Genomic DNA, 19,970 nt, shown 5'->3' with positions numbered 1-19,970 from the left:
TAACACCCCATTGGGGGGGTCCCAGGGCTCCTGGGGGGGGTCCCCCACCTCTTTGCACAGCTGCAGACCCCCCCTCTCCTCCAGGGCTGGGGGGGGATGTGCCTGTTGTGGGGCCAGTAGTGGAAGGGAAAAGGGTTTTGGGGGGGGCACCCCAAAGGAAGCCTGAACACAGCAGTGATTGAGGACCTGGATGAAGCCCCCCCCCCCAAAACCAACCCAGCTCAAGAGCAAAACCTAAACCCATTTTGGGGTAAAAGGAGGTAAAACCACAACTGTGCCCCCCATCATATCCCACTAAGGGGGGGGGGGGATGCTGAGGGGGGGTGTGGATTATGGGGCTGCCCCATGGTGGGGAGGGGTCCTCAGCAGTCCTTGAGGCGGGTGTAGAGCTCCCTGCGGCTGCGCTCCCCGGCCCAGGTGCGGCTCTTGAGGCGGAAGCGGCGCAGATCCTCCTTGAAGTCCTCGTGGTGCATGGGCCGGTAATCCTGCGGCTCGCAGTGGCTCTGCCCCGGGACTCAGCTCAGCACCACCCCAGGGCGATGCCCCATCCCATCCCCATCCCATCCCATCCCATCCCCATCCCAATCCATCCCATCCCCATCCCATCCCCATCCCAATCCATCCCTTCCCCCTCCCATCCCATCCCCATCCCAATCCATCCCATCCCCATCCCAATCCATCCCATCCCAATCCATCCCTTCCCCCTCCCATCCCATCCCCATCCCAATCCATCCCATCCCCATCCCAATCTATCCCATCCCATCCCCATCCCCATTCCAATCCATCCCATCCATCCCAATCCATCCCTTCCCCATCCATCCCATCCCCATTCCAATCCATCCCATCCCCATCCCAATCCATCCCATCCCATCCCCATCCCAATCCATCCCATCCCATCCCCATCCCAATCCATCCCATCCCATACCCATCCCAATCCATCCCATCCCATCCCCATCCCAATCCATCCCATCGATGCTGTGATCGCTGCCCCATGGCAGGGACCCGGCTCCCATCGCTGACTGGGGCTCACCTGGTACTGGGGGAAGAACTCGCGGTACCCGCCCTTGAGCACGTAGAGCTCGGGGTAGTGCAGGGCCGGGTACTCATTGCGGGCCCGGTCCTGCTCCCGCACGAAGCGGCACCTGCAGGGAGCCCGGCACAGAGCTCCCGGTGAGCAGTTCCCAAGGAGCACTTCCCAGTGAGCACTTCCCAACTAACAGCTCCCAACTAACAGCTCCCAACTAACAGCTCCCGGCTAACAGCTCCCAACTAACAGCTCTCAACTAACAGCTCCCAGCTAACAGCTCCCAGCTAACAGCTCCCAGCTAACAGCTCCCAACTAACAGCTCCCAGCTAACAGCTCCCAACTAACAGCTCCCAACTAACAGCTCCCAACTAACAGCTCCCAACTAACAGCTCCCAGCTAACAGCTCCCAGCTAACAGCTCCCAACTAACAACTCTCAACTAACAGCTCCCAACTAACAGCTCCCAACTAACAGCTCCCAACTAACAGCTCCCAGCTAACAGCTCCCAGCTAACAGCTCCCAGCTAACAGCTCCCAGCTAACAGCTCCCAGCTAACAGCTCCCAACTAACAGCTCCCAACTAACAGCTCCCAGCTAACAGCTCCCAACTAACAGCTCCCAACTAACAGCTCCCAACTAACAGCTCCCAGCTAACAGCTCCCAGCTAACAGCTCCCAGCTAACAGCTCCCAGCTAACAGCTCCCAACTAACAGCTCCCAACTAACAGCTCCCAGCTAACAGCTCCCAGCTAACAGCTCCCAACTAACAGCTCCCGGCTAACAGCTCCCGGCTAACAGCTCCCGGCTAACAGCTCCCGGCTAACAGCTCCCAACTAACAGCTCCCAACTAACAGCTCCCAGCTAACAGCTCCCAACTAACAGCTCCCAACTAACAGCTCCCAACTAACAGCTCCCGGCTAACAGCTCCCAGCTAACAGCTCCCAACTAACAGCTCCCAGCTAACAGCTCCCAACTAACAGCTCCCGGCTAACAGCTCCCGGCTAACAGCTCCCGGCTAACAGCTCCCGGCTAACAGCTCCCGGCTAACAGCTCCCGGCTAACAGCTCCCGGCTAACAGCTCCCGGCTAACAGCTCCCAGCTAACAGCTCCCAACTAACAGCTCTCAACTAACAGCTCCCAACTAACAGCTCCCAGCTAACAGCTCCCAGCTAACAGCTCCCAGCTAACAGCTCCCAGCTAACAGCTCCCAGCTAACAGCTCCCAACTAACAGCTCCCAACTAACAGCTCCCGGCTAACAGCTCCCAACTAACAGCTCCCAACTAACAGCTCCCAACTAACAGCTCCCAACTAACAGCTCCCAACTAACAGCTCCCGGCTAACAGCTCCCGGCTAACAGCTCCCAGCTAACAGCTCCCAGCTAACAGCTCCCAACTAACAGCTCCCAACTAACAGCTCCCAACTAACAGCTCCCAGCTAACAGCTCCCGGCTAACAGCTCCCAACTAACAGCTCCCAGCTAACAGCTCCCGGCTAACAGCTCCCAACTAACAGCTCCCAGCTAACAGCTCCCAACTAACAGCTCCCAACTAACAGCTCCCAACTAACAGCTCCCAACTAACAGCTCCCAACTAACAGCTCCCGGCTAACAGCTCCCAGCTAACAGCTCTCAACTAACAGCTCCCAACTAACAGCTCCCAACTAACAGCTCCCAACTAACAGCTCCCAGCTAACAGCTCCCAACTAACAGCTCCCAGCTAACAGCTCCCAACTAACAGCTCCCAGCTAACAGCTCCCAACTAACAGCTCCCAGCTAACAGCTCCCAACGAACAGCTCCCAACTAACAGCTCCCAGCTAACAGCTCCCAACGAACAGCTCCCAACTAACAGCTCCCAGCTAACAGCTCCCAGCTAACAGCTCCCAGCTAACAGCTCCCAACTAACAGCTCCCAACTAACAGCTCCCAACTAACAGCTCCCAACTAACAGCTCCCAGCTAACAGCTCCCAACTAACAGCTCCCAACTAACAGCTCCCAGCTAACAGCTCCCAGCTAACAGCTCCCAGCTAACAGCTCCCAACTAACAGCTCCCAACTAACAGCTCCCAGCTAACAGCTCCCAACTAACAGCTCCCAACTAACAGCTCCCAACTAACAGCTCCCAACTAACAGCTCCCAGCTAACAGCTCCCAACTAACAGCTCCCAGCTAACAGCTCCCAACTAACAGCTCCCAACGAACAGCTCCCAACTAACAGCTCCCAGCTAACAGCTCCCAACTAACAGCTCCCAGCTAACAGCTCCCAGCTAACAGCTCCCAACGAACAGCTCCCAACTAACAGCTCCCAGCTAACAGCTCCCAACGAACAGCTCCCAGCTAACAGCTCCCAGCTAACAGCTCCCAGCTAACAGCTCCCAACTAACAGCTCCCGGCTAACAGCTCCCAACTAACAGCTCCCAACTAACAGCTCCCAGCTAACAGCTCCCAGCTAACAGCTCCCAACTAACAGCTCCCAACTAACAGCTCCCAACTAACAGCTCCCAGCTAACAGCTCCCAGCTAACAGCTCCCAGCTAACAGCTCCCAACTAACAGCTCCCAGCTAACAGCTCCCAGCTAACAGCTCCCAGCTAACAGCTCCCGGCTAACAGCTCCCGGCTAACAGCTCCCGGCTAACAGCTCCCGGCTAACAGCTCCCAACTAACAGCTCCCAACTAACAGCTCCCAACTAACAGCTCCCAACTAACAGCTCCCAACTAACAGCTCCCAACTAACAGCTCCCAGCTAACAGCTCCCAGCTAACAGCTCCCAGCTAACAGCTCCCAACTAACAGCTCCCAGCTAACAGCTCCCAGCTAACAGCTCCCAGCTAACAGCTCCCGGCTAACAGCTCCCGGCTAACAGCTCCCGGCTAACAGCTCCCGGCTAACAGCTCCCAACTAACAGCTCCCAACTAACAGCTCCCAGCTAACAGCTCCCAACGAACAGCTCCCAACTAACAGCTCCCGGCTAACAGCTCCCAACTAACAGCTCCCAACTAACAGCTCCCAACTAACAGCTCCCAGCTAACAGCTCCCAAACGAACAGCTCCCAACTAACAGCTCCCAACTAACAGCTCCCAGCTAACAGCTCCCAACGAACAGCTCCCAACTAACAGCTCCCAACTAACAGCTCCCAGCTAACAGCTCCCAACGAACAGCTCCCAACTAACAGCTCCCGGCTAACAGCTCCCGGCTAACAGCTCCCGGCTAACAGCTCCCAACTAACAGCTCCCAACTAACAGCTCCCAACTAACAGCTCCCAACTAACAGCTCCCGGCTAACAGCTCCCAACTAACAGCTGCCAACTAACAGCTCCCAACTAACAGCTCCCAACTAACAGCTCCCGGCTAACAGCTCCCGGCTAACAGCTCCCAACTAACAGCTCCCAACTAACAGCTCCCAGCTAACAGCTCCCAGCTAACAGCTCCCAGCTATCAGCTCCCAACTAACAGCTCCCAACTAACAGCTCCCAACTAACAGCTCCCAACTAACAGCTCCCGGCTAACAGCTCCCAGCTAACAGCTCCCAACTAACAGCTCCCAGCTAACAGCTCCCAACTAACAGCTCCCAACTAACAGCTCCCAACTAACAGCTCCCAACTAACAGCTCCCGGCTAACAGCTCCCAACTAACAGCTCTCAACTAACAGCTCCCAGCTAACAGCTCCCAGCTAACAGCTCCCAACTAACAGCTCCCAACTAACAGCTCCCGGCTAACAGCTCCCAACTAACAGCTCCCAACTAACAGCTCCCAACTAACAGCTCCCGGCTAACAGCTCCCAGCTAACAGCTCCCAACTAACAGCTCTCAACTAACAGCTCCCAACTAACAGCTCCCAACTAACAGCTCCAGCTAACAGCTCCCAGCTAACAGCTCCCAACTAACAGCTCCCAACTAACAGCTCCCCAACTAACAGCTCCCAACTAACAGCTCCCAACTAACAGCTCCCGGCTAACAGCTCCCAACTAACAGCTCCCAACTAACAGCTCCCAACTAACAGCTCCCGGCTAACAGCTCCCAGCTAACAGCTCCCAACTAACAGCTCCCAACTAACAGCTCCCGGCTAACAGCTCCCAGCTAACAGCTCCCAACTAACAGCTCCCAACTAACAGCTCCCAACTAACAGCTCCCGGCTAACAGCTCCCGGCTAACAGCTCCCGGCTAACAGCTCCCAACTAACAGCTCCCAGCTAACAGCTCCCAGCTAACAGCTCCCAACTAACAGCTCCCAACTAACAGCTCCCAGCTAACAGGCTCCCAACTAACAGCTCCCAACTAACAGCTCCCGGCTAACAGCTCCCAACTAACAGCTCCCGGCTAACAGCTCCCAACTAACAGCTCCCAACTAACAGCTCCCAACTAACAGCTCCCAACTAACAGCTCCCAACTAACAGCTCCCAGCTAACAGCTCCCGGCTAACAGCTCCCAACTAACAGCTCCCAACTAACAGCTCCCAACTAACAGCTCCCAACTAACAGCTCCCAACTAACAGCTCCCGGCTAACAGCTCCAGCTAACAGCTCCCAACTAACAGCTCCCAGCTAACAGCTCCCAGCTAACAGCTCCCAGCTAACAGCACCCGGCTAACAGCTCCCAGCTAACAGCTCCCAGCTAACAGCTCCCAGCTAACAGCTCCCAACTACAGCTCCCGGCTAACAGCTCCCAACTAACAGCTCCCAACTAACAGCTCCCAACTAACAGCTCCCAACTAACAGCTCCCGGCTAACAGCTCCCAGCTAACAGCTCCCAGCTAACAGCTCCCAGCTAACAGCTCCCAACTAACAGCTCCCAACTAACAGCTCCCAACTAACAGCTCCCAACTAACAGCTCCCGGCTAACAGCTCCCGGCTAACAGCTCCCAACTAACAGCTCTCAACTAACAGCTCCCAGCTAACAGCTCCCAACTAACAGCTCTCAACTAACAGCTCCCAACTAACAGCTCCCAACTAACAGCTCCCGGCTAACAGCTCCCAACTAACAGCTCCCAACTAACAGCTCCCGGCTAACAGCTCCCAACTAACAGCTCCCAGCTAACAGCTCCCAACTAACAGCTCCCAACTAACAGCTCCCAACTAACAGCTCCCAGCTAACAGCTCTCAACTAACAGCTCCCAACTAACAGCTCCCAACTAACAGCTCCCAACTAACAGCTCCCAACTAACAGCTCCCGGCTAACAGCTCCCAACTAACAGCTCCCAGCTAACAGCTCCCAACTAACAGCTCCCGGCTAACAGCTCCCGGCTAACAGCTCCCGGCTAACAGCTCCCAGCTAACAGCTCCCAACTAACAGCTCCCAGCTAACAGCTCCCAACTAACAGCTCCCGGCTAACAGCTCCCAACTAACAGCTCCCAACTAACAGCTCCCAACTAACAGCTCCCGGCTAACAGCTCCCAACTAACAGCTCCCAACTAACAGCTCCCAACTAACAGCTCCCGGCTAACAGCTCCCGGCTAACAGCTCCCGGCTAACAGCTCCCAACTAACAGCTCCCAACTAACAGCTCCCAACTAACAGCTCCCAACTAACAGCTCCCAACTAACAGCTCCCAACTAACAGCTCCCAACTAACAGCTCCCGGCTAACAGCTCCCAGCTAACAGCTCCCAACTAACAGCTCCCAGCTAACAGCTCCCAGCTAACAGCTCCCAGCTAACAGCTCCCGGCTAACAGCTCCCAGCTAACAGCTCCCAGCTAACAGCTCCCAGCTAACAGCTCCCAACTAACAGCTCCCGGCTAACAGCTCCCAACTAACAGCTCCCAACTAACAGCTCCCGGCTAACAGCTCCCAGCTAACAGCTCCCAGCTAACAGCTCCCAGCTAACAGCTCCCAACTAACAGCTCCCAACTAACAGCTCCCAACTAACAGCTCCCAACTAACAGCTCCCGGCTAACAGCTCCCGGCTAACAGCTCCCAACTAACAGCTCTCAACTAACAGCTCCCAGCTAACAGCTCCCAACTAACAGCTCTCAACTAACAGCTCCCAACTAACAGCTCCCAACTAACAGCTCCCGGCTAACAGCTCCCAACTAACAGCTCCCAACTAACAGCTCCCGGCTAACAGCTCCCAACTAACAGCTCCCAGCTAACAGCTCCCAACTAACAGCTCCCAACTAACAGCTCCCAACTAACAGCTCCCAGCTAACAGCTCTCAACTAACAGCTCCCAACTAACAGCTCCCAACTAACAGCTCCCAACTAACAGCTCCCAACTAACAGCTCCCGGCTAACAGCTCCACTAACAGCTCCCAACTAACAGCTCCCAGCTAACAGCTCCCAACTAACAGCTCCCGGCTAACAGCTCCCGGCTAACAGCTCCCAGCTAACAGCTCCCAACTAACAGCTCCCAACTAACAGCTCCCAGCTAACAGCTCCCAACTAACAGCTCCCGGCTAACAGCTCCCAACTAACAGCTCCCAACTAACAGCTCCCAACTAACAGCTCCCGGCAAACAGCTCCCGGCTAACAGCTCCCAACTAACAGCTCCCAACTAACAGCTCCCAGCTAACAGCTCCCGGCTAACAGCTCCCAACTAACAGCTCCCGGCTAACAGCTCCCAGCTAACAGCTCCCAACTAACAGCTCCCAACTAACAGCTCCCAACTAACAGCTCCCAGCTAACAGCTCCCAACTAACAGCTCCCAACTAACAGCTCCCAACTAACAGCTCCCAGCTAACAGCTCCCAACTAACAGCTCCCAACTAACAGCTCCCAGCTAACAGCTCCCAGCTAACAGCTCCCAACTAACAGCTCCCGGCTAACAGCTCCCAGCTAACAGCTCCCAACTAACAGCTCCCAACTAACAGCTCCCAACTAACAGCTCCCGGCTAACAGCTCCCAACTAACAGCTCTCAACTAACAGCTCCCAACTAACAGCTCCCAACTAACAGCTCCCAGCTAACAGCTCCCAGCTAACAGCTCTCAACTAACAGCTCCCAACTAACAGCTCCCAACTAACAGCTCCCAACTAACAGCTCCCAACTAACAGCTCCCAACTAACAGCTCCCAACTAACAGCTCCAACTAACAGCTCCCGGCTAACAGCTCCCAACTAACAGCTCTCAACTAACAGCTCCCAACTAACAGCTCCCAACTAACAGCTCCCAGCTAACAGCTCCCAGCTAACAGCTCTCAACTAACAGCTCCCGGCTAACAGCTCCCAACTAACAGCTCTCAACTAACAGCTCCCAACTAACAGCTCCCAACCTAACAGCTCCCAACTAACAGCTCCCAACTAACAGCTCCCGGCTAACAGCTCCCAGCTAACAGCTCCCAACTAACAGCTCCCGGCTAACAGCTCCCAACTAACAGCTCCCGGCTAACAGCTCCCAACTAACAGCTCCAACTAACAGCTCCCAGCTAACAGCTCCCAACTAACAGCTCCCGGCTAACAGCTCCCAACTAACAGCTCCCAACTAACAGCTCCCAGCTAACAGCTCCCAACTAACAGCTCCCAGCTAACAGCTCCCAACTAACAGCTCCCAACTAACAGCTCTCAACTAACAGCTCCCAACTAACAGCTCCCAACTAACAGCTCCCAACTAACAGCTCCCAGCTAACAGCTCCCAACTAACAGCTCCCAACTAACAGCTCCCAACTAACAGCTCCCAGCTAACAGCTCCCAACTAACAGCTCCCAACTAACAGCTCCCAACTAACAGCTCCCAACTAACAGCTCCCAACTAACAGCTCCAGCTAACAGCTCCCAACTAACAGCTCCCAACTAACAGCTCCCAACTAACAGCTCCCAACTAACAGCTCCCAACTAACAGCTCCCAACTAACAGCTCCCAGCTAACAGCTCCCAGCTAACAGCTCCCAGCTAACAGCTCCCAGCTAACAGCTCCCAACTAACAGCTCCCAACTAACAGCTCCCAACTAACAGCTCCCAACTAACAGCTCCCAACTAACAGCTCCCAACTAACAGCTCCCAACTAACAGCTCCCAGCTAACAGCTCCCAGCTAACAGCTCCCAACTAACAGCTCCCAGCTAACAGCTCCCAGCTAACAGCTCCCAACTAACAGCTCCCAACTAACAGCTCCCAGCTAACAGCTCCCAACTAACAGCTCCCAGCTAACAGCTCCCAACTAACAGCTCCCAACTAACAGCTCCCGGCTAACAGCTCCCGGCTAACAGCTCACAACTAACAGCTCCCAACTAACAGCTCCCAACTAACAGCTCCCAGCTAACAGCTCCCAACTAACAGCTCCCAACTAACAGCTCCCGGCTAACAGCTCACAACTAACAGCTCCCAACTAACAGCTCTCAACTAACAGCTCCCAGCTAACAGCTCCCAATGGACAGTTCCCAACGAACAGCTCCCAATGAACACTTCCCAAGGGGCAGTTCCCAATGGACAGTTCCCAATTAACACTTCCCAACGAGCAGGTCCCAACAGCTCCCATTGATCAACTCCCAATCAGACAATTCCCATTGATCAATTCCTACCAGACAATTCCCACTGATCAATTCCCACTGATCAATTCCCACTGATCAATTCCCACTGATCAATTCCCAATCAGACAATTCCCACTGATCAATTCCCACTGATCAATTCCCACTGATCAATTCCCACTGATCAATTCCCACTGATCAATTCCCATTGATCAATTCCTACCAGGAGCACAGGGGCTGCAGTTCAGCCCTTTCCTGGGTTATTGTGCTTGGGAATGGAAGAATTCCCACCCCTGGGAGCACGCATCCCAGGACTGCAATGAGATGGAAGGGGATGGAAAGGGATGGAAGAGGAAAGCAATGGGATGGAAGGGGCACAAAGGGATGGAAAGGGATGCAAAGGGGATTGCAATGGGATGGAAGGGGCACAAAGGGATGGAAGGGGGATGGAAAGGGGATTGCAGTGGGATGGAAGGGGGCACAAAGGGATGGAAAGGGATGCAAAGGGGATTGCAATGGGATGGAAGGGGCACAAAGGGATGGAAGGGGATGGAAAGGGGATTGCAGTGGGATGGAAGGGGCACAAAGGGATGGAAGGGGATGGAAAGGGATGGAAGAGGAAAGCAATGGGATGGAAGGGGGCACAAAGGGATGGAAAGGGACGGAAAGGGACGGAAGGGACGGAAAGGGACGGAAAGGGACGGAAAGGGATGGAAAGGGGATGGAAAGGGATGGAAAGGGGATGGAAAGGGATGGAAGAGGAAAGCAATGGGATGGAAGGGGATGGAAAGGGATGGAAGAGGGCACAAAGGGATGTAAGGGGATGGAAAGGGATGGAAGAGGAAAGCAATGGGATGGAAGGGGGCACAAAGGGATGGAAAGGGATGGAAAGGGATGGAAGAGGAAAGCAATGGGATGGAAGGGGCACAAAGGGATGTAAGGGGATGGAAAGGGATGGAAGAGGAGAGCAATGGGATGGAAGGGGGCACAAAGGGATGGAAAGAGAAGGATGGAAAGAGATGGAAGAGGGCACAAAGGGATGTAAGGGGATGGAAAGGGATGGAAGAGGAAAGCAATGGGATGGAAGGGGGCACAAAGGGATGGAAAGAGATGGAAGAGGGCACAAAGGGATGTAAGGGGATGGAAAGGGATGGAAGAGGAGAGCAATGGGATGGAAGGGGACGCAAAGAGATGCCAGGGGGTGCCAAGGGCGTTGTGGGGGTGGTCCCGGCACCCCCGTGTGCCCCCCACTCACATCCTGGGCCCCCTCTCGGAGGAGAACTCGCAGTGGAAGATGACGATGACCCTCTTGGAGGCGTCGCAGGGCACGATGGGCTTCCTGAGCAGGAACTCCTCCACGTCCTGCTCCAGGGGCAGGTTCACGGCGCCCTGCGGGACAGGAGCCGCCGTCACCCCCCCCTCCAGCCCCACGGCCCTGCTCATTGCTCCCAGGTGGGGCTCAGCCCCATGGGAGTGCTCAGCACCACTGAGGTTCAATGGGGCGCGGGGGGGTCCCCAGGTCGCTTCCTGCATCTCCAGCATCACCCCAGTGACCGGGGCACCATCGGCGCAGGTGCCCCCAGCACCTTTAGGGGCTGCTCAACCCCTTTGGGTGGGCTCAGCCCCACTGAGCTCCGCTGCGTTTGCCCCCCCAGCCCGTCCCATGCCCGTGGAGGGGGCCCCTCACCTTGATGTGCCCCCCCTCGTACTCGTAGGGGTAGCGGCAGTCCACGATCACGCAGCTCTCGATGAGGCCGCTGAACTGCCCCGTCAGCACGGCCACCATCTGTGGGGAGAGCCCGTCATGGGGGGCAGCCCCATAGGGGGTGCAGGGCTGGGGGCTGCTGCTCACCCACCATGGCAGGGGAGATGTACTTGAGGTCCTGGTGCTTGCCCTCCACCGTCTGCAGGAGATAGGCCTGGGGGAGATGGGCTCTGTCAGGGGGAGACCCCACACCTGCACCCCCATAGGCCTGCAGCACCCCCACAGCCCCGCAGCACCCCGATAGCCCCACAGCACCCCGATAGCCCCACAGCACCCCCATAGCCCCACATCACCTCCATAGCCCCCCAGCACCCCCATAGGCCCGCATCACTCACATAGCCCCCCAGCACCCACATAGCCCCACATCACCTCCATAGCCCCCCAGCACCCCCATAGCCCCCAGCACCCCCATAGCCCCCAGCACCCCCATAGCCCCACATCACCTCCATAGCCCCACATCACTCACATAGCCTCCCAGCACCCCCATAGCCCCCCAGCACCCCCATAGCCCCACATCACCTCCATAGCCCCCCAGCACCCCCATAGGCCCGCATCACTCACATAGCCCCCCAGCACCCACATAGCCCCACATCACCTCCATAGCCCCCCAGCACCCCCATAGCCCCCAGCACCCCCATAGCCCCCAGCACCCCCATAGCCCCACATCACCTCCATAGCCCCACATCACTCACATAGCCTCCCAGCACCCCCATAGCCCCCCAGCACCCCCATAGCCCCACATCACCCCCATAGCCCCCAGCACCCCCATAGAGCCCCAGCACCCCCATAGCCCCACATCTCCCCCGTTATCCCTGAGGACCCCCCTGGCCCCACCTTGGAGAAGTCCCCGATGAGCTCCCGGTGGTCGCTGCCCAGCAGGGCCCCGAGGTCCTGGGGGCAGAGGGAGCGGGAGCGCAGGAGCCGCGCAGCCTGCGGGGACACGAAGGGACCCAGCCGGGGCTCAGCACCCAGCGGCACCCAGCACCAGCACCCAGCACCTACCGGCTCCAGCACCAGTATCCAGCACCCAGCATCCACCAGCTCCAGCACCAGTATCCAGCACCCAGCATCCACCAGCTCCAGCACCAGTATCCAGCACCCAGCATCCAGCACCTACCGGCTCCAGCACCAGTATCCAGCACCCAGCATCCACCAGCTCCAGCACCAGCACCCAGCAGCACCCAGCACCCACCAGCTCCAGCACCCATTGGCTCCAGCACCAGCACCCACCGGCTCCAGCACCCACCAGCTCCAGCACCCATTGGCTCCAGCACCAGCACCCACCGGCTCCAGCACCCAGCAGCTCCAGCACCCATTGGCTCCAGCACCAGCACCCAGCACCCACTGGCTCCCAGCTCCAGCACCCAGCACCCACTGGCTCCCAGCACCAGCACCCAGCAGCACCCAGCATCCACCGGCTCCAGCATCCACCAGCACCCAGAACCAGCACCCACCGGGCTCCAGCACCCAGCACTCAGCACTGGCACCCAGCACCCACTGGCTCCAGCACCAGTACCCACCAGCACCAGCACCCACTGGCTCCAGCACCCACCAGCTCCCAGCACCCACCGGCTCCAGAACCAGCACCAGCACCCAGCACCCACTGGTCCCAGCACCCACCGGCTCCAGAACCAGCACCAGCACCCAGCACCCACTGGTCCCAGCACCCAGCACCCACTGGCTCCAGCACCAGAACCCAGCACCCACTGGCCCCAGCACCCAGTGGCACCCAGCACCCACCGGCTCCAGCACCAGCACCCACTGGCTCCAGCACCCACCAGCTCCAGCACCAGCACCAGCACCCAGCACCCACCAGCTCCAGCACCAGCACCCAGCACCCACTGGCCCCAGCACCCAGCGGCACCCAGCACCCACCGGCTCCGGCCCTGCCTCCGTGCTGGGGGTCCCGGCCACGCTGCGGCGCCGCTTGGTCCTGACGGGGCTGTCCCAGTCCCGGTCGTGGTCCCGCTGCCGGTCCCGGTCCATGCGCTTCAGGATGGGTCTGATGACGGAGCTGGGCAGCGAGGGCGAGCGGAAGAGCTGCCGGCACTTCCTGTGCCTCGGGGGAGCCTGGGGAGGGGATGGAGAGAGCGGGATACTGGGAACAGCTCCATGGGATACTGGGAACAGTGATGGAGCTCATTGGGATACTGGGAACAGTGATGGAGCTCATTGGGGTACTGGGAACAGTGATGGAGCTCATTGGGATACTGGGAACAGTGATGGAGCTCATTGGGATACTGGGAACAGCTCCATGGGACACTGGGAACAGTGATGGAGCTCATTGGGATACTGGGAACAGTGATGGAGCTCATTGGGGTACTGGGAACAGTGATGGAGCTCATTGGGATACTGGGAACAGCTCCATGGCATACTGGGAACAGTGATGGAGCTCATTGGGATACCGGGAACAGCTCCATGGCATACTGGGAACAGTGATGGAGCTCATTGGGATACTAGGAACAGTGATGGAGCTCATTGGGATACTGGGAACAGCTCCATGGCATACTGGGAACAGTGATGGAGCTCATTGGGATACTGGGAACAGTGATGGAGCTCATTGGGATACTGGGAACAGCTCCATGGCATACTGGGAACAGTGATGGAGCTCATTGGGATACTGGGAACAGCTCCATGGGATACTGGGAACAGTGATGGAGCTCATTGGGATACTGGGAACAGTGATGGAGCTCCATGGGATACTGGGAACAGCTCCATGGGACACTGGGAACAGTGATGGAGCTCCATGGGATACTGGGAACAGCTCCATGGCATACTGGGAACAGTGATGGTGCTCCATGGGATACTGGGAACAGTGATGGAGCTCATTGGGATACTGGGAACAGCTCCATGGGATATTGGGAACAGTGATGGAGCTCCATGGGATGCTGGGAACAGCTCCATGGCATACTGGGAACAGTGATGGAGCACCATGGGATGCTGGGAACAGCTCCATGGGATATTGGGAACAGTGATGGAGCTCATTGGGATATTGGGAACAGCTCCATGGGATACTGGGAACAGTGATGGAGCTCATTGGGGTACTAGGAACAGTGATGGAGCTCCATGGGATACTGTGAACAGCTCCATGGGACACTGGGAACAGCTCCATGGGATACTGGGAACAGCTCCATGGGATACTGGGAACAGCTCCATGGGATACTGGGAACAGTGAGGGAGCTCATTAGGGTACTGGGAACAGCCCCATGGCATACTGGGAACAGTGATGGAGCTCATTGGGATACTGGGAACAGCTCCATGGGATATTGGGAACAGTGATGGAGCTCATTGGGGTACTGGGAACAGCTCCATGGCATACTGGGAACAGTGATGGAGCTCATTGGGATACTGGGAACAGTGATGGAGCTCATTGGGATACTGGGAACAGTGATGGAACTCATTGGGGTACTGGGAACAGCTCCATGGGATACTGGGAACAGTGATGGAGCTCATTGGGGTACTGGGAACAGCTCCATGGCATACTGGGAACAGTGATGGAGCTCATTGGGATACTGGGAACAGTGATGGAGCTCATTGGGATACTGGGAACAGTGATGGAGCTCATTGGGATACTGGGAACAGTGATGGAGCTCATTGGGATACTGGGAACAGCTCCATGGGACACTGGGGACCCCCCACGGAGCTGCCCTGGCTCTGCCACCCCCCCCAGCCCCACAAGGGTTCAGGGCCCAGGCTCCTGCCCCGCTGCCCCCGTACCGGCTCCGGCTCCGGCTCCTGGCTCCTCACCAGCGGCGCCGTCAGCAGCGTCTCCATCCCCGCCGGCACCGCGGCTCCGCTCTGCCGGCACAACGGGAAGCACCAGCCCGGATGGGACCAAGCCGGCTGCCCCCCCCCGTCCTCACCCCCTCCCAACCTTCATCTCCTCCTCATCCAGGATCTCCAGGAAGCCGTCATCCTCCTCCTCCTCGCCCATGGAGCAGGTGAGGGAGCAGCGCCGCAGCACGATGGGGCTCCCCCCCTGGGGGACGTTCTCCTTCTCGGGGGGGTCACACTGGGGAGGACATCACCACGAGTGGGGCCAGCCCCACACCAGCGCTGGGTGGTTATGGAGCATCCCCATTGCCCGCCCCCCCCATCCAGGGGTCTCCCGGCACATCTGGAGCACTGGATCCCCCCTCAGCATCACCCCCATTACCATTGCCCCCCCATCCTGGGGTCTCCCGGCACATCTGGAGCACTGGATCCCCCCTCAGCATCACCCCCATCCCCCTTGCCCCCCCATCCTGGGGTCTCCCGGCACATCTGGAGCACTGGATCCCCCCTCAGCATCACCCCCATTCCCATTGCCCCCCATCCTGGGGTCTCCCGGCACATCTGGAGCACTGGATCCCCCCTCAGCATCACCCCCATCCCCCTTGCCCCCCCATCCTGGGGTCTCCCGGCACATCTGGAGCACTGGATCCCCCCTCAGCATCACCCCCATTCCCATTGCCCCCCATCCTGGGGTCTCCCGGCACATCTGGAGCACTGGATCCCCCCTCAGCATCACCCCATTCCCATTGCCCCCCCTCCATCCCTCTCACCATGAGGTCGGGCGCGGAGCCTGGTCTCTGTGTGAATGGGTCCCTGCCCATGGCCCCATCACTGGGGGGGGCCCGGCTGCGCCCCCCCGGCCTCTGCGGCTTCTTGAACACGAACCCCTCCTGTGTGTGTGGGGGGGGGGGGCACACACGGTGTTAGCATCCCCCTGGCCCCGCCTCCCCCCCCCGCCTGCACCGTGCCCCTCACCGTGGCCTCGGGCTCCCTGCCCCTGCGGGCGCAGCTCCCGTTAAATTCCCGGCTGTGGGAGATGTTCCTCAGGACCGGGCTGGCCCCAAGCAGCCGCGGCTGTGATGGGGGGGGACGGAAATGGGGGGGGGGTCAAAGGAGCTGCAGAGCCCCTGCTCCATCCCCATCCCCATCCCCGCTCAGCCCCAGCACCCACCGGCAGCGAGTGGATCCTCCGGATAGGGAGCTTATTGCTGCAAGAAGCCGGGAAAGGAAGGGATTGAAGGGGAGAAGATGCTCTGGATGGGGGGGGCCAAACCGCCCCCCCCCCTTGACCCACAGTGGGGTGAGACCCCCCCAAAGCTGTCACAGCTCCCCATAGAGGGGCCAAGGAAGGAGGATGGAGCCTGACGGGGGTGCTGGGAAGGGAATGGGGGCACAGATGGGATATGGGGGGGGCACAGCCCCATTCACTCACTCTTTGAGCACTCTCCCTGCCTCCATCACCGCCTTCTCGAAGCTGTGGGGGAGAGGGCACCCCATAACCGAGCAGCACAGACCCCTCCGTGCTCCCCCCCGCAATGTGTGGGGCTCAGCCCCACAAGGGGTTAAGCCCCATCTGGCCCAAGCCGGGGTCGCGGCCCCGCTCTGGGGTGGTCGCGGCCCCCCCCTTCCCGTGCACACAAAGGGCCCCGCTCTCCACCTGTATGCAAATGGTCCCGCAATGGGGCACGGGCCGGGGCCAGATGGGACCCCCCCCCCGGCCCCATTCACCCGCACATCTGCTGCGCCCGGCCCTGCCAACGGCAACCGGGGGGGGCAGAGCCTCGCATCCTCTGTGGGGCTGGGGCTCAGAGCGGCACCGGGACCCCCATAGCACATGGATCCCCATCCTGGTACCGGGACCCCCATAGCACATGGATCCCCATCCTGGTACCGGGACCCCCATAGCACATGGATCCCCATCCTGGTACCGGGACCCCCATAGCACATGGATCCCCATCCTGGTACCGGGACCCACATTGTGGTACCGGGACCCCCATAGCACATGGATCCCCATCCTGGTACTGGGACCCCCATAGCACATGGATCCCCATCCTGGTACTGGGACCCACACTGTGGTACCCAGACCCCCATAGCACATGGATCCCTATCCTGGTATCGGGACCCCCATTGTGGCACCGGGACCCCCATCCTGGTACCGGGATCCCCATGGCACATGGATCCCCATTGTGGTACCGGGACCCCCATTGTGGTACCGGGACCCCCATCCTGGTACCCCCAGAGCTGGCCGGGGATGCTGGGACCAGGGGGCTCTCAGTACCCTCACATGGCAGCAGTCTGTCCTGTCCTGTCCCCCCCCGCCATAGACCCCTCCATCCATGTAGATGTATAACCCCCGCCCATACATGTATTTATATATATATATATCCCCCCTCCATATATCTCCCCCATCCATACAGCTATCCATCATCCACATAAATATGTATCCACCCCCCTCCATATACCCCCCCCATCCACATATATATCCTCCCATCCATATACATATCCCATCCATCTATATACATATTTCCATCCACACACATCTCCCCCTACATATATATATTGCCTTTCTTATATCTCTCCCCCCATTATCATACATACCCCCCCCCCCCCCAAGTCCTATATACCCCCCCATCCATCCCACGAACCCCGGAAAAGCCCTTGGCCTCCCATGGCAAGCAGCACCCATGGGTTTCCTGCCTGCCCCCGCTGCAATGGGTCCCCCCTCCCGCTCCCCCCATAGCGGACGTGGGGGGCACACCGGGAGGCTCAGCCCCACTGGGGCATTGGGATGGGGTAAAAGTGGGGCTGGGGCACTCACACGTCCTCCAGCACCGCAGGGTCCTGCTCCGGGGGGGACTCCGGCCCCAGGCCTGCGGGAACAAGGGCAGGGGAGCACCGGGGGGGAACAGAGCCCATGGGGCAGAGGGGACCCCCCCAGCACCCCCTCAATAGAGGGACCCCCCCAGCGCCCCTCACTCACCCGCATCGGACGAATCGGAGGAGACGGAGCCCCGGGGGCTCCCCCCGCCTCGCTTTTGGGGGGTCGCTCCCCCCCCCATCCGCTTGGGGGTGTCCCAATGGCTGCAGACACAGCGGAAAGGGGGGGCTCAGCCCGGGGGGACCCCCCGTGCCCCCCTCCAACCAACGGAGGTTATGGGGGGGTCCCCAAACCACCCCCCCTCCCTCCCGGCACCCCCTCACCTGCCCAGCCCCGCCAGGTTGTCCATGTCCAGCGCCAGCGTGGTCACCGGGGAGCTCACCGGGACCGGGACCGGGGCAGCGCCCGCCCGCGCCCGCCCGCCCGGCTCCGCCATGCGGGACCGGCCCGGAACCAAGGAATTGACCCTGCCCCGGGGGGAGCCGCGGCCGGGCCCGAGCGCCGGTACCCGGGGAGGCTGGGGATGGGATGGGGGTGGGGGATGCCGGTACCGGGGGTGGGGGATGCCGGTACCGGGGCTCCTCCGGTGGCGGGGGGGGAGGGGGGGGGGAAGCGGGCCCGGACCGCGCGCGCTGCCGCCGCCCCTATTTATATTCGAAAAATAACAGGGAGAGACGGGGCGGGAGCGGGGGCGGCCCCGGGACGTGGGGCAGGGCCTGGGGGTGGGGCCGGGGGGGCAGGGAGCAGATGGGGGGGGGCACAGAGGGAGGGGACATGGAAAGGGGGGGGACACATGGAGGGGGCATGGCTGGGGGAGGCTTGGAGGGGGGCATGGCTTGGGGGGTGCTGAAGTGGTGCATGGGTGGGAGGGACATCGCTGGGATGATGTGGCTGGGGGGGCATGGAGAGGATGGGGGGGCACATAGGGAGGGGGTACAGGGACACATGGAGGGGGGCATGGCTGGGGGGGCATGGAGAGGATGGGGAGGGGGGGCACAGAGGGAGGGGACATGGGGGGGGAGGGACACATGGAGGGGGGCATGGCTGGGGGGGCATGGAGAGAATGGGGGGCAAAGAGGGAGGGGACATGGGGTGGGGGAGGGACACATGGAGGGGGGCATGGCTTGGGGGGCATGGAGAGGATGGGGAGGGGGGGTACATAGGGAGGGGACATGGAAGGGGGGGACAGGGACACGTAGAGGGGGGAATGGCTGGGGGGGGCTTGGAGAGAATGGGGGGCAAAGAGGGAGGGGACATGGGGGGGAGAGGGACACATGGGGGGGGGCATGGCTGGGGGGGCATGGAGAGGATGGGGTGGGGGGGCACAGAGGGAGGGGACATGGAAGGGGGGGACAGGGACACGTAGAGGGGGCCATGGCTGGGGGGGGCTTGGAGGGGTGCATGGGTGGGAGGGACATCGCTGGGATGATGTGGCTGGGGGGGCATGGAGAGGATGGGGGGGCACAGAGGGAGCGGACATGAAGGGGGGTACAGGGACACATAGAGGGGGTCATGGCTGGGGGGCACAGGGGAGACACGACTTGGGGGAGCACATGGAAGTGTTCATGGCTGGGGGGAACACAGGGGGAGGCATGGCCATGGGGGCATTGGGGGTGCGTGGCTTTGGGGGGCAGTGTTGAAGGTCCCAGGATGGGGGCCATGGCTGGGGGCACATGGAGGGGGCCATGGTTTGGGGGTGCACTTGGGGGGTTGCATGGTTGGGGTGCATGGTTGGAGGGTGCTCAGCTGGGGAGGGTGGGGGGACACAGATGGGGGCCTGTGCACAAGGGTGTGACCTGGGGGGGTCCCAGTGTTCAGACACAGCCCCCCCATCCCATCCCCATCCCCATCCCATCCCCATTTCCATTCCTATCTCATTCCCATCCCCATTTCCATTCCTATCTCATTCCCATCCCCATCCCATTCCCATTCCCATCCCCATCCCATTCCCATTCCCATCCCCATCCCCATCCCATCCCCATTTCCATTCCTATCCCATTCCCATCCCCACCCCATCCCATTCCCATCCCATCCCATCCCGTCCCCATCCCCATCCCATCCCCATCCCCATCCCATCCCATCCCATCCCCATCCCCATCCCCGCCCCATCCCCATCCCATCCCCATCCCCATCCCCATCCCATCCCCAGCCATGT

General features: G+C 59.6%; 1 protein-coding gene across 1 annotated transcript; it reads right to left on the bottom strand.

The window, feature by feature from the left end:
• Positions 1-342: 342 nt before the first annotated feature.
• On the bottom strand, positions 343-18,299 carry CDC25B (cell division cycle 25B). Its single transcript, XM_061441042.1, has 16 exons — positions 18,139-18,299; positions 17,918-18,018; positions 17,756-17,807; positions 16,370-16,411; positions 16,109-16,145; positions 15,913-16,011; positions 15,708-15,827; positions 15,038-15,175; positions 14,881-14,961; positions 13,039-13,233; positions 11,998-12,093; positions 11,255-11,317; positions 11,086-11,184; positions 10,654-10,787; positions 1,031-1,142; positions 343-503 (listed from the first exon to the last, which is right to left on the bottom strand). The coding sequence occupies exons 1-16, from the start codon at positions 18,249-18,251 to the stop codon at positions 363-365; spliced, it is 1,623 nt and encodes a 540-aa protein (XP_061297026.1). The 5' UTR covers positions 18,252-18,299; the 3' UTR covers positions 343-362.
• Between the last annotated feature and the right edge of the window lie 1,671 nt (positions 18,300-19,970).

Source organism: Pezoporus flaviventris, unplaced genomic scaffold (genome assembly GCF_033815535.1).
Source record: "Pezoporus flaviventris isolate CSIRO_AGI_PZ_B2104156 unplaced genomic scaffold, CSIRO_AGI_Pfla_v1 ptg000188l, whole genome shotgun sequence".
NCBI lineage: Eukaryota > Metazoa > Chordata > Aves > Psittaciformes > Psittacidae > Pezoporus > Pezoporus flaviventris.
The sequence above is the reverse complement of the archived record's forward strand: the minus strand, read 5'-3'. Positions and strand labels throughout refer to the sequence as shown.